This window comes from Apodemus sylvaticus, chromosome 6, assembly GCF_947179515.1.
Source record: "Apodemus sylvaticus chromosome 6, mApoSyl1.1, whole genome shotgun sequence".
NCBI lineage: Eukaryota > Metazoa > Chordata > Mammalia > Rodentia > Muridae > Apodemus > Apodemus sylvaticus.
Genome location: NC_067477.1, coordinates 8,900,319 through 8,916,689, shown reverse-complemented (window position 1 = coordinate 8,916,689; position 16,371 = coordinate 8,900,319). Strand labels below are relative to the sequence as shown.

General features: G+C 39.0%; 1 long non-coding RNA gene and 1 gene segment (V, D, J or C); both read right to left on the bottom strand.

Annotated features, from left to right (window-relative positions):
* LOC127686878 (uncharacterized) overlaps positions 1-16,371 on the bottom strand; it is an 80,825-nt gene that overhangs the window by 51,178 nt on the left and 13,276 nt on the right. The window lies entirely within an intron of this gene.
* LOC127686874 (Ig heavy chain V region PJ14-like) lies at positions 3,282-3,725 on the bottom strand. The segment is given in 2 exon segments: positions 3,282-3,581; positions 3,665-3,725. Coding segments are annotated over 2 exon segments (339 nt in total).

Here is a 16,371-nt window from a genome sequence, read left to right as displayed (position 1 = left end):
TAGGGGTGTGGGGGTCCAGAAAAGGGGAAATCATTTGAAATGTAAATAAATATATCAATAAATTAAAAAAATAAAAAAAATCTGTTTCAATTAAATGCTAGGTAGCATCTCTCTGAAATTAATTATGCTAGGCTCCAATCTGGAAGCATAATGGAGCATGATTAATAATGTTAGCAACCCATAGGATGGGTCTCAAGCTAGGCATGTAACTGTGTGATCATTCCTTTAGTATCTGCTCTGTCTTTGTACCTGCATTTCTTTCATACAGTAGAGATTCGGGGTCAAAATTTTCTGGGTGTGCTGGTGTGTTTACCCCTCTACTGGTGGTCCTGTCCAGCTACAGGAGGTGGCTTCCTTAGCTTCTATGTCCCCAGTCTTAGGCATATTAGCTAATGTCAACCACATTGACTCCTGAGAGCCTTCCCTATCACAGATCTGAGGAATTGCCAAGAGATGCACCCATCTTTTACAGACATTTGCAGTTTTCTATTCATTCTCCTGGCCCTTGGGCCACTCTCCTTTCTCTTCCCATGTCTGATACTAAGCCTATTCCTCTCCCTTCCTACCCAGATCCCTCCCTTTGCTGTCCCCTTCCCCCAGCCTTTATTAGGCTAAAAAATGAATGATGGATGGTTTTACAGATGATTTTACATCCTAGCTGGAGCATTTTGAATTTTTCTTGTTCTTTGATTTTTATGTAAATGTTTTCTATGGTATCTTCTATGCCTAAGATTCTCTCCGTCTCTTGTATTCTGTTGATGATGCTTGCATCTTTGATTCCTGATCTCTTTCCTAGATGTTATATCTCCTGGTTTCTCTCCCTTTGTGATTTCTTTATTGTTTCTACTGCCATTTTTAGATCCTTGACAGTTTTGTTCAATTCCTTCATTTGTTTGATTGTGTTTTCATGTATTTCTTTAATATATTCATGTGTGTTCTCTTTAAGGTCTTCTATTTGTTTACCTTTGTTCTCCTGTATTTCTTTAAGGGAGTTATTTATGGCCTACTTAAAGTCCTCTCTTATAATCATGAGACGTGATTTTAAATCAGAATCTTGCTTTTCTGATGTGTTGGGGTATCCAGGGCTTCCGGTTTTGGGCAAACTGAGTTGTGATGATGCCAAGTAGCCTTGGTTTCTATTGCTTAGGTTCTTATGCTTACCTCTCACCCTCTGGTTTTCTCTGGTGTTACCTGGGTTGCGGCCTCTGACTGGAGCTTGTCCCTCCTGTGAACCTGTGATCTTAGGTAGGCCAGCACTCTCCATGGGAGTTCTCTCCATGTGGGGGAATTTGGGTGTGGTATGCTGTGTCAGAGGCTTATCTGGGGCACAAATTGAGAATAGAAGTATTCTATCACCAACTGCTCTGTGATTCCTGTGCCCAGTGTCCTTCTGGGTGGTCCCTCTTTGGACATTTTTTGGAGTAATAGTGGTAATCTCATCAATGATGCTAGGAGTCATAGCACTCTTGAAGAGATCAGCTCTCTCCTAGTGGGATTTGTATATGGAGGCCTGTGGGAGTGCCTTAGCTCCATGGTAAAGATAGAGAACAGAAGGTGATGAGTATTTCATATTGTCAATTTAACAAAGAATGTAGAGCACACCTGTTAGGGACTTATGCTTAATTTTATGTGGGAAGATAAACATTGCTTCTGGATCTTTGAAATAATATGACAGAGGGAGTAGTGTTGAATAGTTATTAATCAATGAGGAATATGTTTTTGAAATATTTACATTTGAATCTATTACTTATATGTATATGATACAAAAATCTTCCTTTGATTACCTCTATCACTAGATTAGCAATTTTTATAAAATATTTATTTTCAATTGTGTGTATGTATGGTTGTGGGAGCAGTGTAGTGCTCATGCAATACAAATCTATACTGGGTATTTTGTACATACATATGGTAATGAGGTGGACATTGTGGGTATCAGGATTTAACCTGGAGCACTCCAAGAACAATGTGCTCTCTTATCTGCAGATGTGTTTATACAGCACCAGGAATAACAAAGATGACATTGCATATCCTTTATGCTGCAGCTGTGTTCACAATGGACTAAATATCATATTAATCTGTGAGAATCTGGGGGACACTTTTTCAATGACAACGAACACCATTGTATCAAGTGAAACACAAAGAAATGATCAGAAGTAAAGTAGAAGCAAGACAGGTTGATCATAGTCTGGATAGTGTAGAATGAGAAGGCTAGTCAGATAGATAGGAAGGATTATTTCAATAATGATATGCATAGATCTTGGCCACAGTTAATAACAGATTATTATATTCTTCATATATGGAGAGCAAATTTGGTGATGCTGCCCTCAGAATGATTACTGTTTTCCTGTAATTTTGCACATGTGTTTAAAAATCTTCATGTAAGGGAAGATGAATACAATTACTTTTAAACATCAATTAAATACAGTAAATTGCAGAAATGTAACTAAAACTGCAGTCAGGAGAGAAACAATATATTACCAAATCTCACTGGCTGTCCTCCCTTACACAGTTGTCCAATTTTGATTTTTCCTGGTATATATAAACTCAATAATTTTTTTTATTTGATCCTATTAGATTATAGAATTATTTACAAAGTTCTTACACTGTATGAACACACAAGTTTGGTAGAATGACACTGAAGAGCAGGATCTAAAGAATTTCTGGAGCTGGGAGAAGAACTCACATCTGTAACATTGAAACACAGGCTGATACAGCAGGGGTCAGAACTTCCTAGATTATAGAAGCGATTTTGGATGCAAAAATGTGTTATATATACACCATGGAGTAATATTCAGCCATTAGAAACAATGAATTCATGAAATTCTTAGGCAAATGGATGGAGCTAGAGAACATCATCCTAAGTGAGGTAACCCAGTCTCAAAAGATCAATATTGGTATGCACTCACTAATAAGTGGATATTAACCTAGAAAACTGGAATACCCAAAACATAATCCACACATCAAATGAGGTAAAAGAAGAAAGGAGGAGTGGCCCCTTGTTCTGGAAAGACTCAGTGAAGCAGTATAAGGCAAAACCAGAACGGGGAAGTGGGAAGGGGTGGGTGGGAGGAAAGTGGGAGAGAAAGGGGCTTATGGGACTGTTGGGGAGTGGGGGGCTAGAAAAGGGGAAATCATTTGAAATGTAAATAGAAAATATATCAAATAAAAAAAAAGTGATTCAGGGAAGTCACTTTTGGTCTTCAGCGCCCTCTGCTGGTTGTGACCATCCCTGTAGGGCAGTTTTTGTGCAGGTTCACACTGGACTTCCCTCACTGTGTCTCTGGCACATTAGTAAGTGGCTGTGTCATCAGTTTGCAGACTGTTCAGTTTTAAGAAAACTTGGCTCTTGGAGGTGTCCCTGCTGATGCTCAGTCTGGATTTGAGAGCTGAATTATAATCTATGTTTCCATTCCACCATATTGCTCCCATCCACTCCAGACCCTTCCCTGGAGGTTGGCGAACCCAGTGCACACCATAGTCAGTTAATGAGAACCCAGAGACAATGCATGTGATGGACAGGGTCTGTGAGGGCTGCACCAGGCCAGGTCCTGACTCTTTAAGCTGCACCTGGGACAGGACACCTGGGGAGAAGCAATGATAACATTAGTCATGCATCTACTAGCTGACATGTCTGAGTCCCTCTTCTGACACCCTGAACACTTACAGCTTGGAAAGGTCAGCAGGCAGAGGAGCAGCACCAGGACAGCCATGCTCTAATGGAGGCTCTAATGAGAAGAGGATGGGGCTCCTCAGCTAGGCCTGGGCTTTCAGCCTGAGCCTGAGGGCTGCTTTGCATTGGGGGAGGTTCCTGAGAGGATAAAAGAAAGCACAGAGCATGCTTCTGATTTTTTCTCTATTTGCCTGATTTCCTTTGTGCTTTTTAGAATAAATGAAGGTGGATTCTCAGGAAGATTTGTCTTTTATTGTATGGATTTCAAATTCCAAATGACAGGAATAATAATGCATTATCTTCAATGAAATTGTATAACATAGCAAATTGCAGTAAATGATTTCATGGAATTGGGGCTCTTTTTTGATGAGAATTTCTTCTTAAGGAACTACAGAAATTTTTGTTTCATTCTTTGTTTTTCACTTTGTTTCTTTCTTTGTTCCTTTGTTTGTTTGTTAATTTGTTTCTTTTGTCTTCCTTCCTTCCTTCCTTCCTTCCTTCCTTCCTTCCTTCCTTCCTTCCTTCCTTCCTTCTTACTTTCTTCTCTCCCATTCTATTCCCCTTAATTCCTTTCTTGTGAATTGAGGATTTGATGACCATACAAAACCAGGATTGTAGTGCTTTTCTCCATTGGTAATATACATGACCAGAGAAGAGAAGTGATGAACTAGAAACAACTTGCTCATTCAGCAACCAGAAAATATGTGTCTGCATTTTTGGTACTGGAAACCTCATATATTGAGTCTCTTATTGCATTATGCATAATCTTTGTAATGTGAGTGGTTGTGGTGGAGACGGGTCTTGACATTGGGAAGGGAAACATCATATACAATTTCTGATGCATACTCCGCACAGTGAGTGATCTACTCCTCCTGTTTGGATCAGAAGAATATTCTTCAGGCATTATGCTCTGTATATACCATTTGGGTTTAAGTTTGGGGAAAAGGATCAAAGGAAAAAATGTCCATTTCTCACCAGATATTGAGGAACTTGATATGAAACCTCTTTCTCAAGTAGTTTTATCTCTTCTTACCTTAAAGATTATTTGTGTATTATATTGTAATCTTATTCTAGAGGAATGTTCCTTTCTCATGAAATTCTACAGAAGGAAATCACTAAGAGACTTTTTTTTTCTAAAGGGTAGGAGTTCATGGTGAAGACACATATTATTTAAAGTTATTTTTTATTTGAGAGGTCTTGATGCTGGATTCTCATACTCACTTTAGAACCACCCCTCTCTACACAATTTCTTTAGACCTCCTAGGACATGAGGGTGACCTGTTGTCTGTGACCACATCTGTGTCAGTGCTGGTTTTGATGTGTGAGGCGCATGTATTGTGTGAATAGGATGGTGAACTTTAAGTTACTAGTTCACTAACTCTTTCTGAATTTGTCCTTGGCTATAACTTGATTCCCATACACTCCCCTAACCATGGAACCTAACTGAGTCTCTGCAGAGAGTCCAGTGTTCCCTAGGCTACAGGTTCCTTTGCTTCTGTTTATGATAGTATTCCCCAAATGGAATCATTTCTGCCCTGTGTGATGCTCTGTGATATGTTAATTTCTGGGTAAATGCTACATTTAAAAATGTATTGAGGTATAGAGATACTTGTGTGGTTAATGCTCTTAAAAAACAAAAACATTTGATAGAGATCTTGGCTTACATCTCCATGGATAGCAAGAGAGCTAAGTGTGACTCCAACTTTTAATCATACAGACAGTGTTTTTCCTTCCCCATCTTCATAATGGTGTATGCCAGAGATATCAAGTTTCTTCCATGTTTCCTAAAGGCTTATAGAATATTGACAAAGAGGAGGTAGAACTAATGTAAGGGGTGGAGCATGAAGAACAGGTGTCAGATGATATCTTCTGAACATGGTATGCCCATTACATTCATGAAGTTATCAAGGCCATTGTTATTTATATAAACGTACCTATGAAAAACTCAACCATAGCCTGGTATGGAAAGGCCTGATGATTCCTGGTCTGTGGCTCCAGATGTTGTAAATAGACATTTTCTGGAGTGTGAATATCTTACTTTTCTGTAGGTGTAGTCACTGGTAGTTTTCCTATGCTAGAGTTCTTGGTCATCATGTGCACATATGCATAGCACTAACAACATAGAAAGTCATGACATTGTGCAATAGGCTTATTTGGGGAAAATATGTAGAAGTTGTCAGGGAAAAGGTGAGTATGTGATCATAATTAATTAAATATGCATAAAACTTTCATAAAATAAAGAAAAAACACTCAAAAGAAAATGTGGAATGTTTTAAAGTCAATAATTTCCCAAAAACTATTTAAGGGAGAGTGTGGGCCTTCTGGAATTGACTCAGTGTAGCTGTTTGTACAGGTTTCCTAGAGCACTGTTGCCTTTTAATTCCCAAGAAACAAGGAATCCTCCCAGGTAGTGAAGCATTCAGGTTGCTTTCTGTTCCTCTGTGTTCTCTAGAGATTAAGAAAGCATACTAAACATTCTAGGAAAATTGGTGTTAGCCATTAATCTTATGTACCGTGTACAACTTGCATCATTATATCCTAGAATCTACCATTGCACTGACCCTCTCTACTGCCATTATATTCTGTTTGTGGTCAAAGTATATAAAATTGATTGGAATAAAATGTCTCTGCCTCAGGTCTGTTTGAGATCTCTCCAACTGACCTGGTTAAAATTCATTTTTCATTGGCCATATCAGGTAACTTGGTTTGGTAAGTAAGAGCTGGAACTTACTGGAGACTGTTTTATATGTGACAAAAAGGAGTACGCAAGGCAACTATTAATAAAAAGGATAGAGTCAAGGGGAGACAGAGAGAGAGAGAGAGAGAGAGAGAGAGAGAGAGAGAGAGAGAGAGAGAGAGAGAGAGACAGAAAGAGAGAGACAGAGACAGAGAGAGAGAGAGACAGAGAGAGACAGAGACAGAGAGACAGAGAGGGAGAGGGAGAGGGAGAGGGAGAGAGAAAGGGAGAGGGAGAAGGAAGGAGGGAGGGAGGGAGAGAAAGAAGCCACAGGGACCTAAGGGTAGAGGTGGTAAGTGAACAATAAGGATTAGTGAGCCTACTGCATGAGTCTCCTAATAATCTGGGGCAGTTGGCTTTTATCTTTCAGATAGTTAGCAGGGAGTTATGGCATTTGGGATGGAGATTTTCTAAAAGAAGAGGTGCAGAATAAGAGATAGCTGATGGCTGAATTGGGAAGTCCCAAGGGGATAGAGAATAGAAGGAGGTCAAATGTCAGTATTTGTATATTCTGACCACATGGGGAAAGTGGAGTGTCCCACAAATGGAAAGAGCCTTACTGTAGAATGTGAGGACAAACAGAGGCTGGGAGAAGAGTACATGGAATGGTAGGTGGGGATTTGGGTTATCTCTTAGGAGAGGGGTTTAGGGAGTTGATGGTGCCAGGTCATTATATTGGTCTCCTTTTCCTAAATTTGTGGCACAAGTGAAAGGCTCCTGGTGGTCCGTGGTAGAAATTCAGGTATTCCTGAAGTAACAATTCCAGGAGAAGAAGTACATACTAGAGAGAAGGGTAAATATGTGTTTGGGGATTCCCCATTGTTGAGGTGGAGTGAGGAATTGTAAAGGTATTACCTGATTCTCCCAGGTCTATTGTCAGTCCCAGATAGATGGAGGTTGGCACCATTTATGATATTTACATTTCACATATCTTCTAAAATTAAATTTATTAGCACACAAAGTATTTCCTGTGTCTTAAAACAGTGGGATATAAAATGATGCTGTATAATAGATTCCCCACACTTAAAGACTCAGGCAGGGTGAAACAGAGAGCTTGGAGGAAAACAGTCCATGAGTATGGAAACATAGAAACTGCGCACTTCTGGTTCTATTCCAGAACATTGGACTGGGTGAGGGGGGTCCCCAATGGAGGATCTGGAGAGTGGTCCAGAGGAGCTGAAGGGGCTTACAGCCTCATGGGAAGAACAATGATTTTGGTAACCCAGACACCACAGGACTTCCAGGAACTAAACCATCAACCAAGGGGTACACATGGTTCCAGCCAAAAATGTGGCAAAGGAATGCCTTGTTGGGCATCAGTGGGAGGAGTGGTCCTTGGTCAGGTAAAGGCTCAATAGAGGCCCCAACAAAGGGAAATCGAGGGTGGTGGTGGGAGTATGTCATGTGGAGGGGCATATACGTGGAGCCAGGGGTGGGAGGAGTAGTTGGGGGTCTTTGGAGAGGGGGGAAATCAGGAAAGGTTTTACCTTTGGCAATGTAAATGAAGACGGTATTGAATTAAAAATAGCTTTCTCTTTTTCTATTCTCTATCTCCTCTTTCTTCTACATGGTCCTGGCTGGCTTCTACATCTCCACTTCCCCCCTTTCCCTCTACTCAACTGTAGAAGTTTCAATTCTACAATAAAACTTTAAAATCATGGGCTGCCTCCTTTCATCTACCCACCATGCTGATGTAATGGGACAGGCCTCTTAGCTTCTCTTGTCTGCAGGACTCACTGCCCCTGGTTGTGTCTCCCTCAACAGGTACATGGGTCTACATGAGAACAGCCATGCATTCACATGTTTGTAAGGCTAATTTTGTGAAGACATTGTCTCAATTGTGGCTTCCTTGCTATGATGACTTTACCTTGTGTCAGGTTGACATAGAACCTGACAGGACACCCAATTTATATCCATGTATTTTTTTTTTAAATTATTTACACTGTTCTATCTCTACTTTTACCAAGTCCAGGCTGACAAAATATACAAGAAATACAATAGAGATGTGAGAGCTAGAAGAAGAATTCAATGAGGGTAAGATTTCACAATGCAAGAATCCACCCCGAATCCAATTCTATGAGACAGTGGAACAGTTGGGTCAGCAAATGAACACAGACGTGCAAAAATGTATTTAAATTAAAGTGGGCTTTACTTGTCTACTTACCTGGGATTTCTGGGTCACATGGCAGACCCTTTATGGGTGATGTTTTCTGTGTCCTCCAAACTGTTTCTCAGTGTTGTAGCAGAACGATGTTCACATAACATGTAATAGAAATACCTTTATCTTCATATTTATATTACTTGTTTCTATTTTTCTTTTAATAAATAGCTGTTATACCATTGGTTATAGGTACTATATAATTTTGGATTAATTTATTTTTTTCTGAAGATTAAGATATTAGCTATATGCAACTTATTTTTCCCACACGCATTGGCCAAGATAAAGTAGCCCAATCATATGATGGAGGGCAAAAATATTTCCATCAATGAGGACAGGATTTCCATCAATGAGCCCTCTCAGTACTCTGTTGCTTGATATATGGTGTTATCTTGTGAACCTATATCTCAGACAAGAGACAGAAATGAGTTGTTCTTGAGAAGAAAATAAGACTGACCTTGTGAGCCAATATTCAGCCTTACATATATTAGTAAATAGTAAATAGTGTATCAAGCACTGTAATTATTAATAAAAATGAGGACTATGTTTTGGAAATATTAACAATCAAATCTTCTACACACACACACACACACACACACACACACACATGACAGAAGAACTCTTCCTTTGACTATTGCCTAGAACTAATGAGAATTTTTTATAAAATATTTTTTTATTTATGTGTATATGTTCCTGTGTGGGTAGTGCAGTATGTATAGAGAACAAATATACTGGGTCTTCTGCACTTAGAAGTACATATGAGATCATCATTGTGAGGGTCAGGAACTGAACCTGAATCACCTCCTAGAATAGTATGCTTTCTTAACCATTGAGCTGTTTATGCAGCACCTGTAGTAACAGTGATCATATTACCTCTCATTATTGCTGCAGCTCTGTTCATAAAAGCCTAAATATCACATCAATCTGGATGTACCTGGAGAACACTTTATCAAAGGCAATCAGGATCCAAGAAAATAAAAGAGCATCTTGTCATGAGGAACTCAAAAAACTGATTTGAGGTGAAGTGCATCAGGGCAGGCTGATCATAGGTGGAAAAATGTTGAAAAATAAGACTAATGAGATAGATGGGAAGGATTATTTGAATTACAATAGATATGTGTGTTGGCCACAGCTAATAACAGCATATTATGTTCTTCATATATGGAGAGCAGATATTATGAGTTAGCCCTCAGAACAATAACTGTGTCATCATTAAATTGTGCACATGTGTTTGAAAAATTCATGTTAGAGAAGATGAATACAACTTATTTTAAAACATCAATTAAGTAAACAGTAGTAATGTGACTAAAACTACACTCAGGAGAGAAACACCCTATTACCAAATCTCTGGCTTTCCTCACTTTCACAGCATGCCTCTGAGGGTTTCTTTATAAATATCTTGTCAATAATTGCTGTCATTATATACTGCTATAGAACTATTTAAAAATTCCTCTAGTTTGTGAACAAACAAGTAGTTTAAAACAATTTATCATTGAAAATAAGGCTCTAGAGAATTTCCATGTCTCAAAGAAGAATTCACATCTCTAACATTGAAACACATGCTCATACAGCAGAGGCCAGATCTTCTTGTATTCTAAAGAGAGACTGGGATGTCATTGTTGGCCCTCACAGCCCCTACTGGTCGTGACATCCCTGTAGGGAAGGAAATTTTGCTCAGGTTCACACTAGCATTCTTTTTTTATTTTTTAATATTTTTATTTTCTATATTCTTTGTTTACATTCCAAATGATTTCCCCTTTCCCAGATCCCCTCTCCCCATATATCCCATAAACCTTCTTCTTTCCATCCATTCTCCAATCACCTACCTCCTTTTTTTCTCTGTCCTTATATTCCCCTCCAATGCTAGATCAATCCTTTCCAGGATCAGGACATTCTCCATACTTATTCATGGGAGTCATTTGTTATGCGATTTGTGCCTTGGGCATTCAGGGCTTCTGGGCTAATTAATATCCACTTATCAGAGATTGCATTCCATGTGTATTCTTTTGTGACTGGGTTACCTCACTTAGGATGATATTTTCCAGATCAAACCATTTGCCTAAAAATTTTGTGAATTCATTGTTTCTAAATGCTGAGTAGTATTCCATTGTGGAAATATACCACATTTTCTGTATCCATTCCTCCTTTGAGGGGCATCTGGGTTCTTTCCAGCTTCTGGCTATTATAAATAAGGCTGCTATGAACATAATGGAGCATGTGTCTTTATTGCATGCTGGGGAATCCTTTGGGTATATGCCCAGGAGAGGTATAGCAGGGTCCTCCGGAAGTGTCATGTCCAGTTTTTTGAGGAACCACCAAACTGATTTCCAAAGTGGTTGTACCATCTTACAGCCCCACCAGCAGTGGAGGAGTGTTCCTCTTTCTCCATATCCTGGGCAACACCTGCTGTCTCCTGAGTTTTGACCTTAGCCATTCTGACTGGTGTAAGGTGAAATCTCAGGGTTGTTTTGATCTGAATTTCCCTAATGACTAATGATGTTGAGCACTTCTTAAGGTGCCTCTCAGCCTTCTGAATTTCTTCCGGTGAAAATTCTTTGTTTAGATCTGTACCCCAATTTTTAATAGGGTTATTTGGTTCCCTGGGGTCTAACTTCTTGTGTTCCTTGTATATATTAGATATTAGCCCTCTATCAGATGTGGGGTTGGTGAATATCCTTTCCCAATTTGATGGTTGCCATTTTGTCCTTTTAACAGTGTCCCTTGCCTTACAGAAACTTTGTAATTTTATGAAGTCCCATTTGTCAATTCATGATCTTAGAGCATAAGCTATTGGTGATCTGTTCAGGAACTTTTCCCCCATGCCCATGTCCTCTAGGGTCTTCCCCAGTTTCTTTTCTATTAGTTTCAGTGTGTCTGGTTTTACATGGAGGTCCTTGATCCACTTGGAGTGAAGATAAGAATGGATCAATTCGCATTCATCTGCATGCTGACCTCCAATTGAAACAGCACCATTTGTTGAAAAGGCTATCTTTTTTCCACTGGATGTTTTTGGCTCCTTTGTCAAAGATTAAGTGACCATAGGTGTGTGGGTTAATTTCTGGATCTTCAATTCTATTCCATTGGTTCACTTGTCTGTCACTGTGCCAATACCATGCAGTTTTCAACACTATTGCTCTGTAGTATTGCTTGAAGTCAGGGATACTGATTCCCCCAGATTTCTTTTGTTGTTGAGAATAGTTTTAGCTCTACTGGGTTTTTTTGTTATTCCAGATGAATTTGAGAATTGCTTTTTCTAACTCTGTGAAGAACTGAGTTGGGATTTTGATGGGTATTGCATTGAATCTGTAGATAGCTTTTGGCAAGATGGCCATTTTAACTATATTAATCCTGCCGATCCACGAGCATGGCAGATTTTTCCATTTTCTGATGTCTTCTTTGATTTCCTTCTTCAGAGACCTGAAGTTCTTGTCATATAGATCTTTCACTTGTTTGGTTATAGTCACACCAAGATACTTTATATTGTTTGTGGCTATTGTGAAGGGTGTCATTTCCCTAACTTTTTTCTCAGCCTGCTTATCCTTTGAGTATAGGAAGGCAACTGATTTGCTTGAGTTGATTTTATACCAGCCGCTTTGCTGAAGTTGTTTATCAGCTGTAGGAGTTCTCTGGTGGAGGTTTTCTGGTCACTTAAGTAGACTATCATGTCTTCTGCAAATAGTGATAATTTGACTTCTTCCTTTCCAATTTGTATCCCCTTGACCTCCTTATATTGTCTAATTGCTCTAGCTAGAATTTCAAGTACTATATGGAAAAGATATGGAGAGAGAGGACAGCCTTGTCTAGTTCCTGATTTTAGTGGGATTGCTTCAAGTTTCTCTCCGTTTAGTTTGATGTTGGCTACCGGTTTGCTGTATATTGCTTTTACTATGTTTAGGTATGGACCTTGAATTCCTGTTCTTTCCAAGACTTTTAGCATGAAAGGATGCTGAATTTTGTCAAATGCTTTTTCTGCATCTAATGAGATGATCATATGGTTGAGTTTGTGGATAGCATTGATGGATTTCCTCATATTGAACCATCCCTGCATCCCTGGGATGAAGCCTACTTGATCCTGGTGGATGATTGTTTTGATGTGTTCTTGGATTTGGTTGGCAAGAATTTTCTTAAATATTTTTGCATCAATATTCATAAGAGAAATTGGCCTGAAGTTCTCTTTCTTTGTTAGATCTTTGTGTGGTTTTGGTATCAGCGTAATTATGGCTTCATAGAACGAGTTGGGTAGAGTTCCTTCTGTTTCTATTTTGTGGAATAGTTTGAAGAGTATTGGTGTTAGATCTTCTATGAAGGTTTGATAGAATTCTGCACTGAAGCCATCTGGTCCCATGCTATTTTTGGTTGGGAGACTTTCTATGACCCTTTTTATTTCTTCAGGTGTTATGGGACTGTTTAGTTGATCTATTTGATCCTGATTTAGTTTTGGTGTCAGATATCTGTCTAGGAAACTGTCCATTTCCTCCAGATTCTCCAGTGGTGTTGAGTATAGGCTTTGGTAGTACGATCTAATGATTTTTTGAATTTCCTCAGTTTCTGTTGTTATATCTCCCTTTTGAATTCTAAGTTTCTTAATCTGGATACTGTCTCTGTGCCCATTGGTTAGTCTGGCTAAGGGTGTATCTATCTTGTTGATTTTCTCAAAGAACCAGCTCCTGGTTTTGTTGATTCTTTGTATGGTTCTCTTTGTTTCTACTTGATTGATTTCCGCCCTGAGTTTGATGATTTCCTGCCTTCTCCTCCTCCTGGGTAAAATAGCTTCTTTTTGTTCCAGGGCTTTCAGGTGTGCCATTACGCTGTTAGTGTATGCTCTCTCCATTTCCTTTTGGAAGACACTCAGGGGTATGAGTTTTCCTCTTAGTACTGCTTTCATTGTGTCCCATAGATTTGGGTATGTTGTGTCTTCATTTTCATTAAGTTCTAAAAAGTCTTTAATTTCCTTCTTTATTTCTTCCTTGACCAAGGTATCATTGAGTAGAATATGGTTCAGTTTCCACATGTATGTGGGTTTTCTGTTGTTTTTGTTGCTATTGAACTCCTACAGCTGATAAACAACTCAAATTCATCTGGAATAACAAAAAAACCAGGAGAGCTAAAACTATTCTCAACAACAAAAGAAATTCTGGTGGAATCAGTATCCCTGACTTCAAGCAATACTACAGAGCAATAGTATTAAAAACTGCATGGTATTGGCACAGTGACAGACAAGTGGACCAATGGAATAGAATTGAAGATCCAGAAATGAACCCACACACCTATGGTCACTTGAGCTTCGACAAAGGAGTCAAAAACATCCAGTGGAAAAAAGATAGCCTTTTCAATAAATGGTGCTGGTTCAATTGGAGGTCAGCATGCATAAGTATTCGAATTGATCCATTCTTATCTCCATGTACTTAACTTCACTCCAAGTGGATCAAAGACCTCCATGGAAAACCAGACACACTGAAACTAAAAGAAAAGAAACTGGGGAAGACCCTTGAGGACATGGGCACAGGAGTAAAGTTCCTGAACAGATCACCAATAGCTTATGCTCTAAGATCAAGAATTGACAAATGGGACCTCATAAAATTACAACGTTTCTGTAAGGCAAAGGACACTGAGTCACCTAAGTATAACATTGCTTGAGGCAAGACAGATAAGGGCTCCAAAGGCACAAAACAGGAAGGGAGCATATCAGTAATCTGTGCCAGAAGAAACCCAGGCATCCAGTGTTGCAGAGATAACCTTAAAGATCTACAGTAGGTTGAAGCACCAGCCAGTAACAATAAGACCATCTAACACCTGGGAGAACCAGATGGCTAAAGGCAAACGTAGGAACATTACTAACAGAAACCAAGGCATTATGGCAGCATCTGAACCCAATTCTCCAACATTAGCAAGTCCTGGATACTCCAACACACCAGAAAAACAAGATTCGGATTTAAAATCACTGGTCATGATGCTGGTACAGGAACACATGAAGCACATACTTAAAGAAATTCAGGAAAAAATGGATCAAAAGTTAGAAGCCCTTACAAAGGAAACACAAAAATCATTGAAAGAAATCCAGGAGAATACAAAAGCCAATAAGGAGGAAATGCAAAAATCACTTAAAGAAATACAGGAGAACTTTGGTCAACAGGCTGAGGCCATGAAAGAGGAAACACAAAAAGCTCTTAAAGAATTACAGGAAAGCACAAACAAGCAAGTAAAGGAGCTAAGCAAAACCATCCAGGATCTAAAATCAGAAGTAGAAACAACTAAGAAAACTCAAAGGGAGACAACTTTGGAGATAGAAAACCTTGGGAAGAAATCAGGGGACATAGATGCAAATATCAACAACAGGATACAAGAGATAGAAGAAAGAATCTCAGATGCTAAAGATACCATAGAAACTATGGACTCAACAGTTAAAGAAAATGCAAAATGCAAAAAGCTTGTATCCCAAAATATCCAGGAAATCCAGGACACAATGAGAAAGCCAAATCTAAGGATTATAGGCATTGATGAGAGTGAAGATTTACAACTTAAAGGGCCAGCAAATATCTTCAACAAAATTATGGAAGAAAACTTCCCTAACCTAAAGGGAGAGATGCCCATGAATATACAAGAAGCCTACAGAACTCCAAACAGACTGGACCAGAACAGAAATACCTCCCGTCACATAATAATCAAAGCCCCAAATGTACTAAACAAAGAAAGAATACTTAGAGCAGTAAGAGAACAAGGGCAAGTAACATATAAAGGAAGACCTATCAGAATTACACCAGATTTCTCACCAGAGACCATGAAAGCTAGAAGATCCTGGGCAGAGCTCATGCAGACTCTAAGAGAACACAAATGCCAGCCAAGACTACTATACCCAGTGAAACTCTCAATAACTATAGATGGAGAAACCAAGATATTCCATGACAAAACCAAATTTACACAATAGCTTTCTACAAACCCAGCCCTAAAAAGGATAATAGGGGGAAAACAACATTACAACGAGGGAAACTATACCCTGGAAAAAGCAGGATATTAAGCTTCTTTTATCAAACCCAAAGAAGATAACCACACACATATAAAATTAAAATAAAAAATGATAGGAAGCAATAACCACTACTCCTTGATATCTCTTAACATCAATGGACTCAATTCCCCAATAAAAAGACATAGACTAACAGACTGGTTATATAAACAGGACCCTACATTTTGCTGCATACAGGAAACACACCTCAGTGTCAAAGACAAAAACTACCTTAGAGTAAAAGGCTGGAAGACAATTCTACAAGCAAATGGTCCCAGGAAACAAGCCGGAGTTGCCAATCTAATTTCAGATAATATTGACTTCCAACCTAATGTCATCAAAAGAGACATGGAAGGTCACTACTTGCTGGTCAAAGGAAAAATCCAACAAGAAGAACTCTCAATCCTGAACATATATGCCCCAAACACAAGGGCACCCTCATTCATAAAAGAAACTTTACTAAAGCTCAAAGTACACATTGCACCTAGCACAATAATTGTGAGTAACTTCAACACTCCACTCTCACCAATGGACCGATCAGGAAAACAGAAACTAAACAGGGAGACAATGAAACTAATTGAAGCTTTGAACCAATTGCAGTTAACAGATATATATAGAACTTTTCATCCCAAAGCAAAAGAATATACCTTTTTCTCAGCACCTCATGGTACCTTCTCCAAAATAGATCATATAGTTGGTCACAAGACAGACCTCAACAAATATAAGAATATTGAAATAATCCCATGCCTACTATCGGATCACTATGGAGTAAAAGTGGTATTTAGTAACAGTAAAAACAACAGAAA